This window comes from Cervus canadensis, chromosome 3 (genome assembly GCF_019320065.1).
Source record: "Cervus canadensis isolate Bull #8, Minnesota chromosome 3, ASM1932006v1, whole genome shotgun sequence".
Classification (NCBI taxonomy): domain Eukaryota; kingdom Metazoa; phylum Chordata; class Mammalia; order Artiodactyla; family Cervidae; genus Cervus; species Cervus canadensis.
In genome coordinates this window covers 76,917,224-76,936,286 of record NC_057388.1, presented here as the reverse complement: position 1 = coordinate 76,936,286, position 19,063 = coordinate 76,917,224, and the positions used below count along the sequence as shown (strand labels likewise).

Below are 19,063 nucleotides of genomic sequence, written 5' to 3'. Positions count from 1 at the left end.
TTCATGATAATAGTAGTTTCTATAACCCTAAACCCAGAAGGCTGATAGAGTCCACCCCAGTTCCTTAGACAAGTCCTGGAATGGACTGAAACTGGTGGGTGATTGTGCAGAAAAAGGAAAAGAAAAACTTTTCACCTAAGTCCATGGGAGAGGTGAAGAACAATAGAGTCAGCTTGCAGGGAGAATGGCTTCGCTCCAGGCAGGATGGAGCTGCACTTTGAAATCTTCCACCATCCCCAATTCATGCTGTCTCCAGCTTGGTGTACGCTTTCATTTATCCAGGGATCAGTAGCTGGGAGTGGGGGGGTCGGGGGGAGAATTTCATTCTCCAGCTGTTGTGTCATTTCCCTTGATAAGTCCTAAATTGACTGTGTTATCTGGCACCAAAGGAGCCTTCCTGCGGTGGGCATTTTTTATTATGTGCCCTTTCAGGGGACAAAGACATCTGTGTCAGTAAATTGCTATGGGGCAGCGGGGGAGGGGTGAGGGACAACGTTATTCCCACAGCTTCATAAGTATGCTCTTCTTAGGGGCTAATGTGAACACAAGAAATTAGGCATCTGTTAGCCTGGCTGCAGCATTGATCAGGATAAGGGAAATACAAAATACTATTTTTTTTCAAGGGCAATTTTTTGCACTGAACAGTCCAGTTAAGACATATCAAATAGAAATTTTTCATCTTTCTATTTTTGCGTGATATCTGAACTTATTTATGGGCAAAATGGAGTTGCACTTCCCAATAACTGGTGTGTCCCCCCCGCTGCCCCCACCACCTCCACCCCCGGCACTGGTAGTATCTGCTAGGCTCTAAGGAATTCACTCTTGTATTGTAGAAGTGGCAGGGTGGGTTCACTGTGGTTTTCATCTGGGACAGAGCTATCTCAAAGGATGATTGGTGCAGGTGGAAATGAGTTGAGGATAGGGGCTTGAGCTCCACTCCAGGGAGACAAAGAACCTTCTGCCATGTGGCTTCCCCACCGCTCTGCTATTATAAACTGAGCCACTTTCTCATCAGCCGTCTTGAACACACAGTACTCGGATGTGCGTTGATGTATTGATCCTGTGTTTAAAAACATCTCCACAGATCCTCAAACGGCTGCGGGTGAGGTGGATGGGGTTAATCTGGAGGAGATCCGAGAATTTGCCAAAGCTTTTAAAATCCGGCGCCTGTCCCTTGGCCTGACCCAGACTCAGGTGGGCCAGGCCCTCAGTGCCACAGAGGGCCCCGCGTACAGCCAGTCGGCCATCTGCAGGTAACCCGTGCCCGCATGCTATCACCTCTCCCAGCCGGCCCGGGCCTCGTTTGTCCTCTCGGCTCAGCTTTTCTTCTTCGGGTGGGCAAAGCTGGAAGGGTAGAGTGTGGGAACGAAGTTTGGGGTAGCTATGTGTTGGGATTGGTGATGTTGATGGAAGTGAAGTTGCTAAAGCAGATTTAGGGGGCTGGCTTGATAATGCCCATCAACTCACAAAGAACTTCCAAGGTGGTTTCATTGGAAATACATCTCCCGTCGCCCCACCACCTCCCCCCGCCTCCCCGGGGCCAGAGGCTTCCTTCAGGACCCACCACCCTACACAGCTGAGATTCACTCTTTCCTGTCTGTGGACTGATGTAAAGCTGCCAGTCCCATATGGTGTTAATACTCTCACCATTTCTGCTTCGGAATGGCTCTCTAGATTTGCTAAGAAAACACACCTTAAAAAAACAAAAAAAGAACCATCTTGTGACCATGAAGGATTTTTCTAACTCGTCTCACCAGACACAACTTTAAAACCATATTTTTAGGAAGAAGCAGCTGTTTTACATAGCTCAGAAAAGCATAGTGCGAATTTGGCCTAACCTAGCCCACTCCCTCCCCAAATTAAATACATAAATGACAGAAGCCAGCCTTGGTTGTGTTCGAGTTGATCTGGGTCAAGCCGCCAGAAGCGGACCCCGCGCATGCATGTGTGTGTTGCACTAATCCCATGTTTATGCATGAGGTAACAAAGGCACTTCAGTAAGAGCTTTTTCCTCTTGGGCAATGTCTTATGAGTCCTCCTCCATCAGGAAAAGCCAAGAAACCAACTCTAAACTCATTTAAGTGGATTTTGTTCTTGGTGATCCATGAAATGCTGTCTTTTTATCTGCTCTTTATACTTTTAATGTATTCCCCAAAGGACCGAAGTGTACTTTTCCTACAGTTTAAGACTAAGGTTATAAATAACATCAGTATGGGGTAGTAGCTTGCAGCTCACATTTTGCTCAATGATTTTCCATAAAACCCATTGATTGTTGTTAAATACAAAAAGCACCATAGGATCCTCTCACTTCTATGGTCTCCCCTACTGTTTTTTCTTATAAGATACCTCCCTGTAGAAAATAACCTTTATTCAGTCTATACAAGGCTACTACTGCTGGGAAATTTGTTTCCAGGCTTGTATATGTTATTCCAAACAACATGTACCAAAGCATCAACACTAACAAGCAGCATCAAATGATATGAATACTGTTGCTCCCTGTTGGGAAACATTAATTTTGTTTCATCTCGACAGGCTGGTGATAAAGGCTGCCACAGGTTTTGAAGTTGTTGCCCATGTGCTATTGTTGCTAAAGTCCTCTTTGGCTTATTTTTAGTCCCAAAATGCAATTTTCTTTTCGTGGTTGAAGTGCTGTGTAAGATTTTCACTAACACACATAGTGTTTCTTGAGCATTCCCAATCAAATATGTTGATTTCTAAAATCTCTTTTGGAAGCCAGAAAAACCATGGCTGAAATGAAAAGGTGACTTGGCGGGTATACACTGTTTAAGAGAAAATGGCAGATGGGGACTTTGGGGCCCTTTTCTAGCTCCTAGTGTTTCAACAGGGTCGTTTTGGGAGCTAACTACCAAGGGGAAAAAAAAAAAAAAATGGAAGTCTTGAAAGAGACCGAGATCTGACAATGGAACAACTCCAGTTAATTTTGAGTGTGGGGAGGACTCTGCATCTGCACACGCTCTAGTGTCAGCCTCCCCTTATTAGCTGCAGGAACTCCCTAAGGCTTTGACAAATGCCCCCTCATCAGAGACACAGAGGAAAACACACCATCAGTAAACTGGACATCCTTATCACAACCTCTACCCCCCACACCACAGTGCTGTAAAGTCTGTTATCGTACTATCAAGACTTTACCTTTGGGAGTTTTGTAGCAAATGATGGTAAAGTGTGGTATGCAGCAAATGAACACAACAATGAGTACTTTAGCAGAGCCTGCCACAGTGAGCAGCTCATTAAATGATAACAAATAATTAGTTCCTTTTATAGAGGAAGCAAAATGTACTTCTTTCCTCTTTGACCAGCCGAAATTTGGGAGTTTTTTTTAAATAAACAATTTCTTGATCTATATGTGGAAGGGAATGCTACAGGAATCACATTAAAATTTTATTCTATTGGTGCTGCTTATCACAACATAAGGTATCTAAAATGGGATGCCAAAAAATAAGATTAAGGCACATAAGGGAAGCCTATCCTTTTGTGTCCTTTTGCAAGCATCCTCCTAAAACATGCTGTGACAAGAGCAGGTTCATTTTCACGCTATGAAAACAGTCAATTGTAATAAGATGCACTCTGCAGTCAGAAGGTTGTTTTACAACAGCATTGGACTCAAAAAGATAGAGGAGAATGCTATGGATACAAAGTTGTCATCCTGGAGGGTTGTGCATTTAGTATTAGAATAAACAAACAAACAAATAAAAGGAATGAGTACTGTATTTCATTGAGAGTGTGTATGAATTTGATACCAGGATGACCTCTTAAAACACTGTATATAATTTTGTCCAAGATGCTTCATATTTTTTTAAGTCAGTGTAGCAAAGAATTGCTGATGGCAATTGATATATAGAAGACCTCATTTACAGAAAATGATATCATTCAAGTACAGTTTGCAGATATAGCACATTAAACACAGCTTGATACCCTGGTGCAAAAGTACACCATTACACTGGACGGTGTTGAAAGGCCTGAGGTGGCCCTAGCACTTCCAGGGAGTAGGGGGGTGTTCATAGTAATTACAATGTGTCCAGCTGTTTGTGTCCAACAGTAGAGTAACAAGGGGTTATGTTTTACCTGAAAAGGGAGCATGTTGTTAACTTACATATGGTGAAAATTGTTTGTTACCAGAGAGAGTTAGAGATGGGAGGGGGCTTGGGGGAAGAGAAAGAGATTAAAATGAGACACAAAACAGAGATGAAAAGAGAATCATAAAAGAAATGTGTCCCAGTTGCCATCACTGATGATTAGAATGGATAGAACATTTTTTATCACCAAGTCCATGGGGGGGATTGAAGGAAACCAAATGGAAAACATACAAAGAATCATTTTAACCGAAAGAACATGACAGCTCTTGTCTTTGATGTCACTTCCTGGCATTAATTTTTGCCTTAAGGATTCTGAAGTTTGGGGGAAATGATGCTGGGTGGATTCAAAGCAAAGCTCAGATCTCAAGCATTTTCAGGAAAAAGATCTACGAGTGGTTTTTTGTTTCTGTCATGGTGGCCGCTGTGTTGTGCTGTGTCCACCCGTGCTCACCTGGTCCTCATGTGGGTGTGCGGGCTGCATGTGGGGGGCATGAAGCATGCAGGCGGCGGGCGCTGGCTTGAGTGGGGTGGGCTACCTTACAGCTGGCTGCTTATCTGGAGTGAATTCGCTCTGCCAGTCAGTCAGGCAGGCAGGCAGGCAGGCAGGCAGAAGGCCCACCCTGGCAGAGGACTCCGTGTAAGTCTGTTCTTTCTCAATTCTCCCCCCAGACACACCATCCTGAGAAGCCACTTTTTCCTACCACAGGAAGCCCAAGAGAACACTATAGCTAGCAGTCTGACAGCCAAACTGAACCCTGGCCTTTTGTATCCTGCCAGGTTTGAAAAGCTGGACATCACTCCTAAAAGTGCCCAGAAGATCAAGCCGGTGCTTGAGCGGTGGATGGCTGAGGCTGAGGCCCGCCATCGAGCAGGTATGCAGAACCTCACCGAGTTTATCGGGAGTGAACCGTCCAAAAAGCGCAAGAGGCGCACCTCCTTCACGCCCCAGGCCCTTGAGATCCTCAATGCCCACTTTGAGAAGAACACACACCCCTCTGGGCAGGAAATGACCGAAATTGCCGAGAAGCTGAACTATGACCGGGAAGTAGTTAGAGTTTGGTTCTGCAATAAGAGGCAAGCCCTGAAGAACACGATTAAACGCTTAAAGCAGCACGAGCCAGCCACGGCGGTCCCTCTGGAGCCCTTAACAGACTCGCTGGAAGAAAATTCCTAAAGAGACACCCACTCAAAATCAGAAAAAAAAAAAAAAAAAAATCCACGGAAACTAAACTCCACCCTTGGGACTTCATCCCATAACCATCCCCTCCCCACAAAAAGAAAAAAAATTACATTGAAAATAAATTTTAAGATAGCCCCAGTCATCACCCTTGTAAGTAAAAGACTACGAAAATTACCAAGTGGACAGGATGGTTTATACGCCTCCATGGGATTTTCCAAAAAAGAAAAAAAAAGAATTTTTTTGAAAATTTTTAAACAAGGAGTACACCACATTCCAGGTGTCGGGGGGAGGATAGGTCCCTCCCCCACCTGTCTCCCCAAAGCCAGTTTTTTAATGGATTTAAAGCAAACCAAATAACCACAAACTCTTTTTCTGTACACTATGAAAATGTGAACACATTTTAAGGAAACAGAAAAACAACTAAACCAAAAAAAAAAAAAAAAAACCACCACCAACAAACAAACGAAAACTTTTCTCTGTTCAAAGCGAATACAAGCCTGCCACCTGGAGGAGGGACTATGGACGGCATTCTTTCAGGTTCCAAGCGCTGATTCACTATGAAACCTATTAACCAAAGTCAGAAACACTGCATTGCAAACGCGACCATGAGTCTATTCTTCTCTGCCTGTCAAGTTGTGTTCTGAGATTTTACATTTGTACTTAACGGAAAAATAGCAAGCCTGATTTCTCCCATCTTTCCTATCTATCGTCACCACCTGTGGGGTGGGCGCTGGTGTTGAAGCCATTCTGGAAGGCTCACTATTGGTTTTTATTTGGGGGGAAGGTTTTGTTTTGTTTTGTTTTTGTCTTTGTTTTGGGGGGATGGGCATCCTGGATTGTGTGCCAAAGCATCCGTTTCTTTCTTTTCACTATGACCTGTGGGTTTGAGAAAAGAAAATTTCTCACTTTCCTCCATCTCTCTGTCTCTCCCGCATGTGGCTACCAGGGTCTGCCAGAAGGCCAGAGAGTGGGCATGGTGTCTTTCCACCCAGACCCCCGTGAAATGCAGGAGAGACTCCAAAATATCTAGGGCTTTGCTCAATGAACTATCAACACTGGCATAAGCTGTAATTGTGCTCACTGTCCACACCAGAGCTTGGGATTTTTCTCAGTCTGTTGGCCACGTACATGGAGAGCTGACCAAAACTAATTTTGTAATATAAACATAAGCTGCACATTTGGTTCAATACTTACATCTATGTTATGCTTCTGTGCAAAGCAATTTCTCTCAGAAGTCTGATAGCCAAAGAAATGTCTCAAGATTTCAGTCAAAATGCACACATAGCATGCACACACCCATATACACATGAAAAAAACAGGCCAAAAAGAGAGAGAGAAAGAGAATGACCGGACTGTTAAAGGCCATTGAGCATCCTGTAAAGTCCATCTTTTCTGCTACTACTTTCATTCCAATAGCGATGGTAGACTTTTTCCCAGGAGTTTGGGAAGAGCAATTATTTGGGGATATACAAAGGCAGCAGAGAGTTGGCAGATGAATTAAACAATGGGAATTGTGGCTGGGTTCTTGAGGGGACAGGAAGTTTTAACAAGGAAGTGCCTCCACTAACAGGAAAAATACAGAAGTGGGTTATCGAGTACTTCAGAGTAGCCTTCACACTTAGAAGTAGGGGATTATTCCACTTTTCACAATAACCTACTCCAAAGATCTGTGGGAGAAAATAACCTAATAAGTCAGAGGGGAAAGGTAAGACGTGAGGATGGCAGTGCAGATGAACACTTGGGACCTGCAGTTGATATTTTCCGCAGGGAGAGGCAAAAAGTGTTCCATTATAGAAGTGGGCAAAGAAGAGTGTCAGTTTCCCTACTGTTGAGGTGTAAATATTCCTGAATAATTAATTAATAATTAATACTATCTAGAAGTAAATTCTGAAAGTAAAAACCCTCAAGTTGCCCAACTGATTAGAAATGCCATCTTCTTCCCCTAACATACTCCCCTCCCCTGTAACGGGTTTGAGTTTCTTCTACTGTTTGACCTCTGTGCTGGTGGAGTCAATTCAATGGTGTAGCTGTCCCCACCCTATGCCCCCTGCCTAGATAATTCATGCAGGAATCAGGGGACCACCTGATTCATTGAGAGAAAGCTCTCAATGCAACACAAGCTTGTAAGGCTGTTTCCCTTTCTCTGATCTGATGCTAATTGGACCACAGCTAACTTGATCTTCAGTGCTAATGACATCCTGGTACCCATTTGGCCACCTCAAAAACTGCACAAATACTAACAACGCAGAAATCCAAAAATGTATCGATTAAACAGATTTTGTATTCTCCTAGGACCTGCTCCAAAATTCCATCAAGAAAAGCTCCCCAAGAAGAGAAGTTAACAAGATAACATATGATGGATGCTAAATGTTTAAACATATGCCAGCAGCACTTACATAAGGCCTGCTCAGTTCGGAGATCTATAATTGGGAGGGTATAACTAGGACAGTGAAAATATAAAATAAAATAATCTTCCAGAGTGGAATAAAAAAGAAATATATTCATCCCACAGTCGTAAAACCATTCATGTGCAGTGATTTTTTTTATAGTTTTATAATTTTGTATTGTTTTATAAATTATTTATAAGGTGTTGTAATGCTTCTTATATTAATTTTTTACAGATAACTTTTTTGCTACAAGGCATAAAAAGGTGCCTGAACAGATTCTTAGGAATATAAATTATACTGTGTAACTCGTAAGTCTTTGGGACCACACCTACTGCTTAATTTTATTACTGCATCTCTTATTTCCACTTGTAAGCAACTTCATATGCCAGTAGCATTTAAGTGTCTTTTAGGTTTCCATGAACTGAAGGTTGAGGTTGCCACTAACAAAAGTAAAAGCCGCTTCAGGCACATGTGATTGTATTTCAAGCTTCAATATTTTTCTTACGTATTTTAAAATGACTGTCATCTTCATTTTCTTCATTGTTTAATGAAAAAGAAAAAATGACTGATGTTATACTTGACACTTGTTTGTGGGGTTTTTTTTTTCAATCAAAAAAAAAGAAAACATTGTGAACAGTTGAGAGTTTTAATTGCATTGCAAGGTTTTTGGTTTCTTTATGTTGTAGTCACACAATACGCACACACACATACACACATGCACGCACACACACACCACAGAAAGAGAGAACAGAAAAGCAAAAGGAGCTAGGGAAAAAAAAAAGCAAACAAGTAGAGGTGTATCAAAGAACTCAAGCTATAACCAAAAAGAATTGTAAAATGCCTTTGCTCATCTTCTCTACGCTGGACCAAAGCTCAATATTTGTAGGTATATGCACATTGTATAGATATGGCTAAACGTTGCTGACAATCTTGCAATACTAAACTGTTCCTATTTTAAGAAAAAAAAAAAGAAATACAAACTGTTCATCAATGTTTTACCTCAGCACTCTACTTGTACCCAGTTAATGATCAAGTTTAAAAAAAAAAATGGAGAAAAAGGAAATTGATTTTCATTTCAAGGTTTGACTGGAATATCTGTTTGGATAACATTTTGTAATGAGCTTTTTGTCACGTGATTTGCCTGTCTTCAACTTGAAATTCTGTGAGGCACAATTTGTTTATTTGTTGTTAAGGAGGTGATTTCTTTTTTTTTTTGTCCTACGTGCTGTGATCCAGACTGGTTACCAGAGTCACTGATGAGACATGGCAAAGAAAGCTGCTTTCTCTGCACCTGGAGCAGGCAGCAGAAAGGAGGGCAGGAAAACAGACTGGGTTGTTTTGAAAAAAGCATCATGACGAAATATTGACATGATGGACTTGTGACCAAGAAGCCAAACTGGATATTTAAAAGCTCCTTACTTGCTCTGACATTGAAACCAAAGCTGATTTATCTGCACAGGTTGCTTAATGTTTTAAAAAATAAAACTGACAAACTGTACTTAATCTAGAGCAATATCTGTATGGTCAGTTAAGCTGCACTTTGTGTATTTCTTAACAGCTTCAGATCTGTCACTTTTAATTTGTACCATAAAAAAATAAAGAATTGTTTGACATGAGCTTCTAGGCCAAATGTGTCTTGAACTCAAGATAGGTAATTTAAATTGCAATTCTGGAAGTAAGTATGTGGTACAATCCCAAATGTTATGGAGGGGTTTTGTGACATACTAGTTCATATCCTGATTATTCAAAGTTTTCAAATGACACACTATTAATAATTCACAATATATGAGTTAGGACTCCTTTGATTGCAAATTATAGAAATCCAACTCAAACTTATTTAAACACAGCCTGGGAAGTCTGGTCAGGGACATCAAGCACAGCTGGACACAGTGGCTCCGAGAACATCATCAGCCAGTCCTCCTAGACTTCCTTCTCAGGTGAGAGTGCCCAGATGTTAAGTCACACATCTCTCTCTAAACCTGGCACTATACTGGGCATGATGTACTTGAATCAGCCACTCAGGGTCCCAGACTCACTCCTGTCTGTGGTAGTGGGGATAGGGCCTAATGACAACCCTGAAGGACCACAAGGATAAAGGAGGAAGTCTTCCTAAGAATCAGAAGACAGAAGATGAGAAACCATAAAAGACAGGAAAACCCCAGAGACATCACAGTCTGTGACTAACAGCCAGTTGTCTGCTAGGTGTTACAGTGAATTCTACTGGAAAGGAGTTTTGCTGCTCTTAAGCAATGCCTTATAATTGTATGTTCTGGAAAAGTTGGTATTTAAAAGATGCTCTTGCTTGAAGTTTTATGTGGGTAGGAGGGATGAGTTAATGTTGCTATGTAATTTACTAATTCAAAGAGAAAATGGAAAATCTTGCTTAAAATACCAGTAATTTTTTTTAAATTAGAATCACTATCTCTATACTTTTAGTACTGCTTAGCAAACATTTCTTATGCTACATAGAGATCCACGTATCACCTTTACGTTATGGTTGATAAGAAGTGCTTTAGGGAAAGCAACAGAACTAAAACTCCCAAGTGCCAATAAACTACAAATGGACTAGGAAAGTGCCAGGAATCTCCCAGACTAACTTTAAAGACGATCAGAAAAAAAAAAAAAAATGTCTGCATTCTTCTGCATTTCTCATGGGTGGAGAAAGACAAAACAGTCATTTTCAAGCTTTGTTTCCATCTAAAATACTCTAAAAGTATTCTAGGCTAAGGTCCTGCCTATGATTATACCTATTACTATGAAATATGTTTGACTTAGGGAATTCTGAAATGTCTTCTTTAAAAAATACCCATCATTTAAATTCTATCATTCCATGTTCCACAGATACATCTGCTAAGAACTTCATATGTGCCAGAAACTTTATGTGCTGAGGACTTATAACATATAAGAGAAATAAACAAAAGGAATCCTTGCCTTCAAGAAACTCACATTCATTCTGCAAAAACAGTAATATTTCTCCATAAATGAGAATCATCTCATGCTTTTTATACTACAATATTTTACAAATAAAATCAATTTCAGAATTAAAATTATGAAACAGTTCTGAAGCTGCCTTTGAAACAGCCAATCAATGGGTAGAAATAGCCTCAACTTACAAGATAATCACCGGTACCTGTTTTAAGTGATTTTAAAAGCTGTTCCACTAAGAATCTTTCACTAAACCAACCACATACACATAATCTATTCAGTGTCAGTCCAGTGGGAGGAGGAATATTGTCAAAAATCCACGGTTGGAAAGAATTTAGAAGAAGTCTGTCATAACAGAGTTGAAACCAGCCCTCTACTAATACACACAGGTCCAGACGCCTCATCCATTCACTCTTCCACCCTTTGAAAGGCGTCCAAGCAAACAACTCTTCTGACCCATTTGACTGATCTACTGAACCATGTAGAAAGCCATGTTTAGGAGAAGATAGCACCTAAGGAGGTTTTCAGGATATTGGATGAAACTCTATCTAAAACATATGTGTTTTCTTTAAGTTAGATTATGGACATAAGTTACCCTCTTCTTGATGGACTTGATCCTTCTGTTTACTTTGTCCTTATTAATAGTTCTGTCAGCCATCCAAAACAGAAGTCTGCAAGTCATCCCGATCCCTGTACACACACACACACACACACACACACACACACACACACACACACACACACACATACACACACACACACCCCAATTCTCTGGAAGTCTGGGAATTCTGTCTCATGAATTTCTTTTGACTTGTCTCCTGGCCTCCAGCAGCCCCCTGGCCCCCAGCTGCCACCACTTAGTTCAAACCCACTCACCTCTCACCTGGACCATGAAGACAGTTTCCTCCCAGTCTCTCTCTCCATCAAGTATTTGCCACCGGAGAAATCATTCCAAAAGGTCAATATGACCATATCTCTCTTTTATTTAAAATCTTTCTAGTGTTTACCATTGCCTTCAGAATGAAAAACAAGCTCCAGCCTAACATAGAGTATCTTTTACAACCTGGCCCTTGTTTACTTCGAAAACCTCATCTCTCATCAATTCCCAGTTCATCCTGGCCTCACCAAACTTTCTAAAATTTCTCCAATGCTCAAAGCACTTTCGGTGCTGTTCCTTCTGCTCAGAAAATCATCCATTACACCATCGACTCATCCAATTTCTACTTATTCTTTAAGACTCAATTCTGTTCGATTCTACAAATAGTTATCAGACTTGTTCTATGTGTCAGGCCCCATGCTGCCTTCATCACAGCACTACTGAGTCTGCATGTTTATCAGTAATCACTCATGTTTTTCAGCATCACTGCCAGACACTGCTGAATGACCTATAGACTTGGCTTATCGGTAAGTGTAGTATGGAAGTATACTCTTCTAGCAAGTTGTGCTTTGTGTGCAGCAGATCTTCCTTGTCCAATAAGAGTAACAATAATCTGATATTTGTATAAGTTTTCAGAGGTCTTGTACATTCTTTTATTTGCTCCTAACATAAGCCCTTGGAAGTGATGATTTCTATTTCATAGACTAAAAATTCCATAAATTTAACCAATACTCCAAAGCACAAGAGTAGAGCTGGCATTTGAATACACCAGTAATTAAAGTATTTGCCAAGATGAATACACACCAAACTCTGGTTAAATGGTGTCTGACATCCCCTACCCATCTTTGAATCCCCTGTGTATAGTACGTGATATATGATACATTTCAGGAGAGTCTTACCGCTATTGATGATAAACTCCAATTATTTAACTGCTAAGTCCACTGTGATTTAGGTGAACATAGTCTGAATGATGAGTAGTTGGCAGAAATAGTAAACACTATTTGAAGGAAAATTAGAAATGCCTATACAAGTTGTGTGCTTCCATATTAGGGGCTCCAGATAAGCATGCAGAGAGTTCTAATCATTCCAAAGGCCAATGAGTTGAAGCCAGTAGAAAAGTGAAGGAGAAAGTCAATGAATCCTACAGGTTATTTGACTAACCCCATCAGCAAGTGATGAGCTTCCCAGGTGGCGCTAGTGGTAAAGAGCCCACCTGCTGATGCAGGAGACCTAAGAGACCTGGGTTCAATCCTTGGGTCAGGAAGATGCCCTGGAGTAGGGCGTGGCAACCCACTCCAGTATTCTTGCCCAGGAGAATCCCCATGGACAGTGGGCTACAGTCCATGGGGCCACAAAGAGTTGGACACAACTGAAGCAACGTAGCACATAAGCAAGTATAGGAAAGTGAAGAACATGCAATGAGTGTAGAGACAGGAAGCTGGGCCAGGACCTAGACTGGTGGGTCTACTCCAGAACCTTCTTTAATACTCTAATGTCACTTCTAAGATTTTAATTGTGCTCCTAACCAGACTTGCTGAGATTGTCATTTAGGAGCAAGTCATACTCTTCCCATAGTTGTATTTGTACCACTCAAGTCTGTTATCTGCATGGCAGCCCTGGCATGTGTTACTGGGCTTTATTATTGAGGTCACTGCTGCATTATCTCTGTAAGTGGGGATGCTCCTAGGGTGCTGGGCTATGTGTACATATGCAATAGTGAGAGGGCCAGTAAAATCACACAGATCCAGAACTGGAGTTGCTTCCAAAAGTGGACTGCAGTCAAAAAGCAAGGGGCCCATCTGCAATGACATGTTTGGTGAACTGTAACACAGAGATCTTTCGCAGATGCTTTGAGATGCTGATGAAAGCAGAAAAGAGACTGACACTTCTTAGATTCCTACTGTATAAAGGTGTTATTGTCCTCATCTCCAAATCTTGCACCTCATCTGAGATTGGAGGCCTGTGATTCATAAGCAATAAGATCACTTTTCTGGTGTGATTCATAGACGGGCTCAAAGAGCAATTTAAAAGAGGAGTCCAGAAGGTGTTTAAGTTTTGTCAGTAGCATTGGAATAAGGAAGCTATAATGAGGGATAACTTTTTGGTTTTGTTCTTTATATTTTGTAAGCAAAATCTATTTTGTATGCTGGTGTATTTCTTTAGGAATCGGTTTTTTTTTTTTTTTTTCTTTTTTTAAAAATATTTGCTCTCTTATTTATCCATTTATTTATATTTATTTATTTGGCTACATCAGGTCTTAGTTGCAGCTTCCGGGATCTTTTGTTGTGACACATGGGCTCTGGAGCATGAAGGCTCAGTTGCCACATGGTGTGTGGGATCTTAGTTCCCCGACCAGGGATTGAACCTGAGTTTCCTTCATTGGAAGGCAGATTCTTAACCACAGGACCACCAGAGACATCCCAGGGATCAGTTTTTCATCTCACAGTCCCAGGATAAATGTACCCACATATAAAAAACCACCCTGTATGCACAAAGACAATATGACTAACCAGCTGTCTTAGTCATGAGCTTTGCAAAGAGCAGCAATAGGCAACTTGGACTAAGAAAGTGAGGAAAAGAAAGACTTCTTTAAAGGGGAGTTATTGTGTTCAAGTAGCCTAGCATCCACGCCAGCAAGACAAAGTTGCAAGAAACAACATCAGAATGAATAACATAGGCATGCATTCAATAAACCAAAAGGATCAGCAGAAAGAGGTAAACAAACTAGACTCAGAAGATAAAATTTTAAAAACAGACAACTACAGGCACAGGCGGGCAAGGAGAGGGAAGAAATGGAGGAATCAAAATGAATCAACACAAAATCTACAAAGAAAAGCAGAATTATAGATCTTAGGGCTGAAAAAATAAACCACTAGGGCCACATAAAGCCCCTGGGGAAGGCTGTGCTGTCCGCTGCACTAAAACCCTTTCGTTTTTCATCTGCTTGGCTCTGAGCATCCAGAGAAGGGCCTCAGTCTTCAAACAGCCCACTCCCCATTGTTAAAGTTGGATCCTTATAGCTGAAAAGTTTCCCTCATCCTGATGAGTCCATTACTCTCTGCTACACTTTTAACCACAGTCAATAACTTGTCCCTTTTCCTTCCGTTATTGTTCCTTGGTATTTATAGATGCATCAGTGGTTTCTTTCCTTCAAAATGTGCATATTCAATTCCCTCGATTCTAGCTGTCTTCAAAATGCGTGATTTTGAAGGGTCATGTTTAAGATCCTTTGCATATACCCACTTTATCAATGTCTCTGCAACTCTGAGAAAGACCAGGCTGGACCAGGCATTCAGTCTTCTAAGTGGGCACATCTCCCAGTCCTCCCTGGGTATTGATCAGTTGATTGATTTTTAAGATTTATAGAAATGCACACACTGCCAAGGTCTCAGGGCACCTCTATGACAGCCACATTAAGAGGTGGATCTTTCTTGTCCCAAAGGCTTCTTGCCATTCAAGAGTTCTTTTTAAAGCACACTAGCACACTAAAAGGCAAACTTTATGCCATGCACTGGAGGTCATTCAAACAAGATTTGTTCAGGGATCAAAAGAAAAATGTTTACAGTGCCAATGACAATCCTATACAAAGTTGCCTCTCCCAAGCCTTGAAAAATTCAAAGAATCATAATCTTAGAAGAGCCATTAAGATTACTCAATGTGTAAAATAGAAAACTGGTGAGAATTTGCTATATAATGCAGGGAGCCCAGCCTGGTGCTCTGTAATGACCTAGAGGAATGGGATGGAGGGAGGAGAGGGAGGCTCATGAGGGAGGTGATATTATCTATAATTATGGCTGATTGGTGTCATTGTATGGCAGAAAACAACACAACACTATAAGGCAATTTTCCTCCAATTAAAAAATAAATTAAAAAGAAAAGACAACCCAAATACTAACTCATGGTGTACAGCCTGTCTTTCACTGATCCAAGTAAAGTTAGAAAAAAGTCAATGTAAGTAACTTTTTCTAAATGCCAACTCAATTTAAAGAACTAATCAGGGGACTTCCTTGGTGGTCCAGTGGTTAAGAATCTGGCTTCCAATGCAAGGGACACGGGTTCCATCCCTGGTCTGGGAACTAAGATCCCACATGCCATGGAACAACTAAGCCTGAATGCCACAACAAAGACCCAGTGTAGCCAAAATCAAAAAACAAATATTTCCTTCTTAATCACCTTTGTATTTTCAGTGTTGGTACAAGTGACCAGTACCCAATGAAAAGCAAGATGAAGAAGTGAATGAATGAGTACATGAATGAACAAATCTCCTAACTATGATGACTTGATGTCGCCTAGAAAAAAGATTTGAGAAAGACAGGTTTAATGGTTGAAATACGATTGGCCCTGGGACCTTATTAGATGCATGAATATGGGTAAAGGAGCTGCTGCCTGTCTTCAGTACAGAGGCTCAGATTCTAGGGAAGTAGGAAAAACTCACCCAAATCCAGACCATGTTTATATCAACACTTTACAATATTCCTTAATTGCATGACCCACTTGAGAAACCCTTCCTACCGTGGTCCTCCATTGAGAGGGTTGAGGGCTGGGAGGGAGGGGTCTGCAAAGGGCAGTGGATGTGACTTTGAAAGGACATTTACAAAGCTAGTGAAGTGAAAAGCAGCAGCAGGGACAACAACAGAAGCAGCAGGCTTCATAAACTCAGAACCAAACCAACCTGGGAAGAACAGATGCCTTCATCACAGCAGAGTCCAACTTCGGAAGGGAGAGGTTGTTCCACCTGCCATGATCTTGTCTGACTCCCTTCACAAGTGAACTATTGGATCAAAATGACCTCAGAGGTCATTTTGGGAGGTGCCTGTAGGTAAGATAACCAGGGTTCTTCTTCAGCCTTGGCCAAAAAAAAAAAAAGAAATTGGCTTGGTATGGAAATGCAATAAACTTAAAAGCAGTAGGTCCATTATTTTTTCTCTCAAGACTGACATTTATCAATAAATATCAGTTTATGCCTAGCCTAGACATGTGCTATTTAGTCATACGTGTCACATTTGCAGTAAAAAAAGTTCACTGATCAAAAAAATAAAATAAAAAATAAAGCAGATCATTTAAATTAAATATTTTCTCTATTTGATTTCATTTTCCAGCTGTTTTAACTTAATAGAATTTTTTCCTTGATTTCAAACTATATAATGCCTTTTGGCTGAAAGATGATTATCTTTCCAGCCCAATGGGCTTTTTCTGTCAATGGCAATTAAATCCACAGAGATGATTTGCTTTCTGTTTGAGATTCTTGTTTTCCCGCTGCACATCAGAAATTTGCTCAAGTCCACCAAATTTTGTTAGGGAAATTTTATTTGATAAGACAGGATCCAAAATTCTCAAGTTAAAAAGCAAATGGCTTCAGGGCATAACAACTGCAAGGTGTTTTATTATGTAATTATTATACGGCTTTGTACATATTGATAAGCTACAACCAAGATCTACTGGTTTTTTGTTTTCTTAAAGTGTATTTTCTGGGATCACACCACTCCCATTCCAATATAAACCTCCACAAAAAAAATTTGGATGTTCTTTACTGTTGAATGGCTACATATTTTTAACGTGGGGTTTTTAAATCTCATTATTTCAAATGATTATTATCTACTACTCAGTGAGCACAGGTGAATCTTTTAGGCAACAGTGAACAAAATTATAGGCCCTTAGGCTATTTTTTAACCTACATTTTAAAGTTCTTTTCAGAGTGTGTGTGTGTGTGTGTGTGTGTGTGTGTGTATGTGCGTGTGCACGCTCACACTCCATCATATCCTACTCTTTGCAAATCCATGGACTATAGTCCTTCAGGCTCCTCTGTCTTATCCTGGCAAGAATACTGAAGTGGGTTGCCATTTCCTCCTCCAGGGGATCTTCTAGGCCCAGGGATCAAGCCCAGGTGTCTTGCATCTCCTACATTGGCAGGAGGATTCTTTACCACTGAGCCACTTGGGAAGCCCATTTCAAACCATAAAAATAACCAGATCAAGAAACAAATAAAAGGCTTTGATTCTTCCTTTTTTCCCATTTCTAAACCATGCAAATCAGTTGTATGTGTTAATGCACTTTTTAAAATGGCTTTTAAGTTCTTGAAACTCAAACCTTTTGTTTTACTCACTGAAACACATACACTCTAATTGATCCCATGCTTTCATACAAAACGTCACTTTTTTCTACTTGATTTTATTCAACAATCTAAATGCAATGACCAGTGAGGTTATGATCAGTGAAGTCATGACCCATGATGAATACTTAATGTAAATGTTCAGAAAGAAAAAAATATATATTATATATATATTTTAAAAACTTTTCTAAAGTCAGGTCTTGAAGTAGGGGGAGAAGTTATCCCCAAATTGTCTCCATCCTAACTTCCAGAAAGGTAAGACAAACCAGCATGCACTCCATCATACCCAGAGAAGTTACCTGGCCAAGAAAATCTAAAAGGTTTTTCTCCACTTCACTAGCTGAGGACTAGACCTCTGTATTTTTGTATTTTATCTGAGTATAACACATGCTCCTGTGTGCCACCATAGCAGTGAGGACAAAGCTATTTAACTGCAACAAGAATAACAGCTGCTGCTTGTTAAACTCTTCCTTCCAGGAACTGAACTAAGTGCTTCACCAAAAATTGTGTGTGTGCATGTGTACACGCATGTGTACACACATGTGGAGTCCTGCCCCAAGGCCACAGGGGCAAGGCCTTGCATCAAGGCTACAGAAGCAGAGCCCAGAACCAAGGTCACCTCTGAAACTGACTGAGCCCTTCTGTAATCACCGCCAAAAGCCCCCTGACCATCACCAGCAGGCTTCCTGACCCCATATTAGTAAAAAATTCCTACCCCAGTACTCACCTATGGCACTCTAACCGATTGCCTAATGCCACCATTCCAGCAGGAATTTTGTTTACCTTGAGAATAAAAACTGGCTATTAACCCATGAAAGCATTGGCTTTCCTTTGAGCCCACCCACTGTTCTAATAGTATCTGGTCAACTCTCCCTGGCCTGTCAGGAGGTGTCAAGCACCTGCTCTCAGAGTGCCCACGTTATCTCTGCTCTTTGTTCTTAATAAACTCACTCCTTCCTGCAATATTCTGTGTCTAGAAATTCTTTTCCAACCACATTCAGGCTGCCACAACAATGTACATGGGTGAACTCATACATATATGCACCTCTGTGTATTTAATTTTCATAGCAACCCCATGAAGGAGTCTTACTACCTCCATTATAAGCATGAGAAAAATAAAGCTTGCCAAGTTTAAGTAACTTATCTAAGAAAATGCCTGAAGTAGAAATGAATCCCATGCCTATCTGATTAATAGTCGATGCCCTGAATCTCTCCTCCAATGGCCCATATTGTATTTGTTGTACCTTCCTTATTTCTCAAGTGCTTCTCATTCAAGAATATGGTTCTCCAGCCCCAGAGTCATTGGCATAAGGTCTCCATTCTAGTGGAAACCCAGAGCAAAACTTCAGCTTTGGAGCTCTCAGGCACTTCTAGAATTTCCTAGCATGGAGGTCTACATGGCACTCGAGATGACACATCACATGTGTTCTCTGACAATCACTCATACCTGGAAGTCAGGGGAAACAAAATAAAATAATAACAACCAGTGTC

At 40.9% G+C, this 19,063-nt stretch overlaps 1 protein-coding gene across 3 annotated transcripts in view; it reads left to right on the top strand.

Annotated features, from left to right (window-relative positions):
• POU6F2 (POU class 6 homeobox 2) overlaps window positions 1–9,226 on the top strand; it is a 487,346-nt gene extending 478,120 nt beyond the window's left edge. For 2 of the 3 annotated variants that reach the window (XM_043463544.1, XM_043463542.1), the window contains exons 9-10: window positions 1,085–1,253; window positions 4,764–6,013. In XM_043463544.1, coding sequence (XP_043319479.1) covers window positions 1,085–1,253; window positions 4,764–5,268 — 674 coding nt within the window. In that variant the 3' untranslated portion in view covers window positions 5,269–6,013. Of the gene's footprint in view, window positions 1–1,084; window positions 1,254–4,763; window positions 6,014–7,566 lie in introns of those variants that run through there. The other variant, XM_043463543.1, reaches the window with a different exon arrangement.
• The last annotated feature ends 9,837 nt before the right edge of the window (window positions 9,227–19,063 follow it).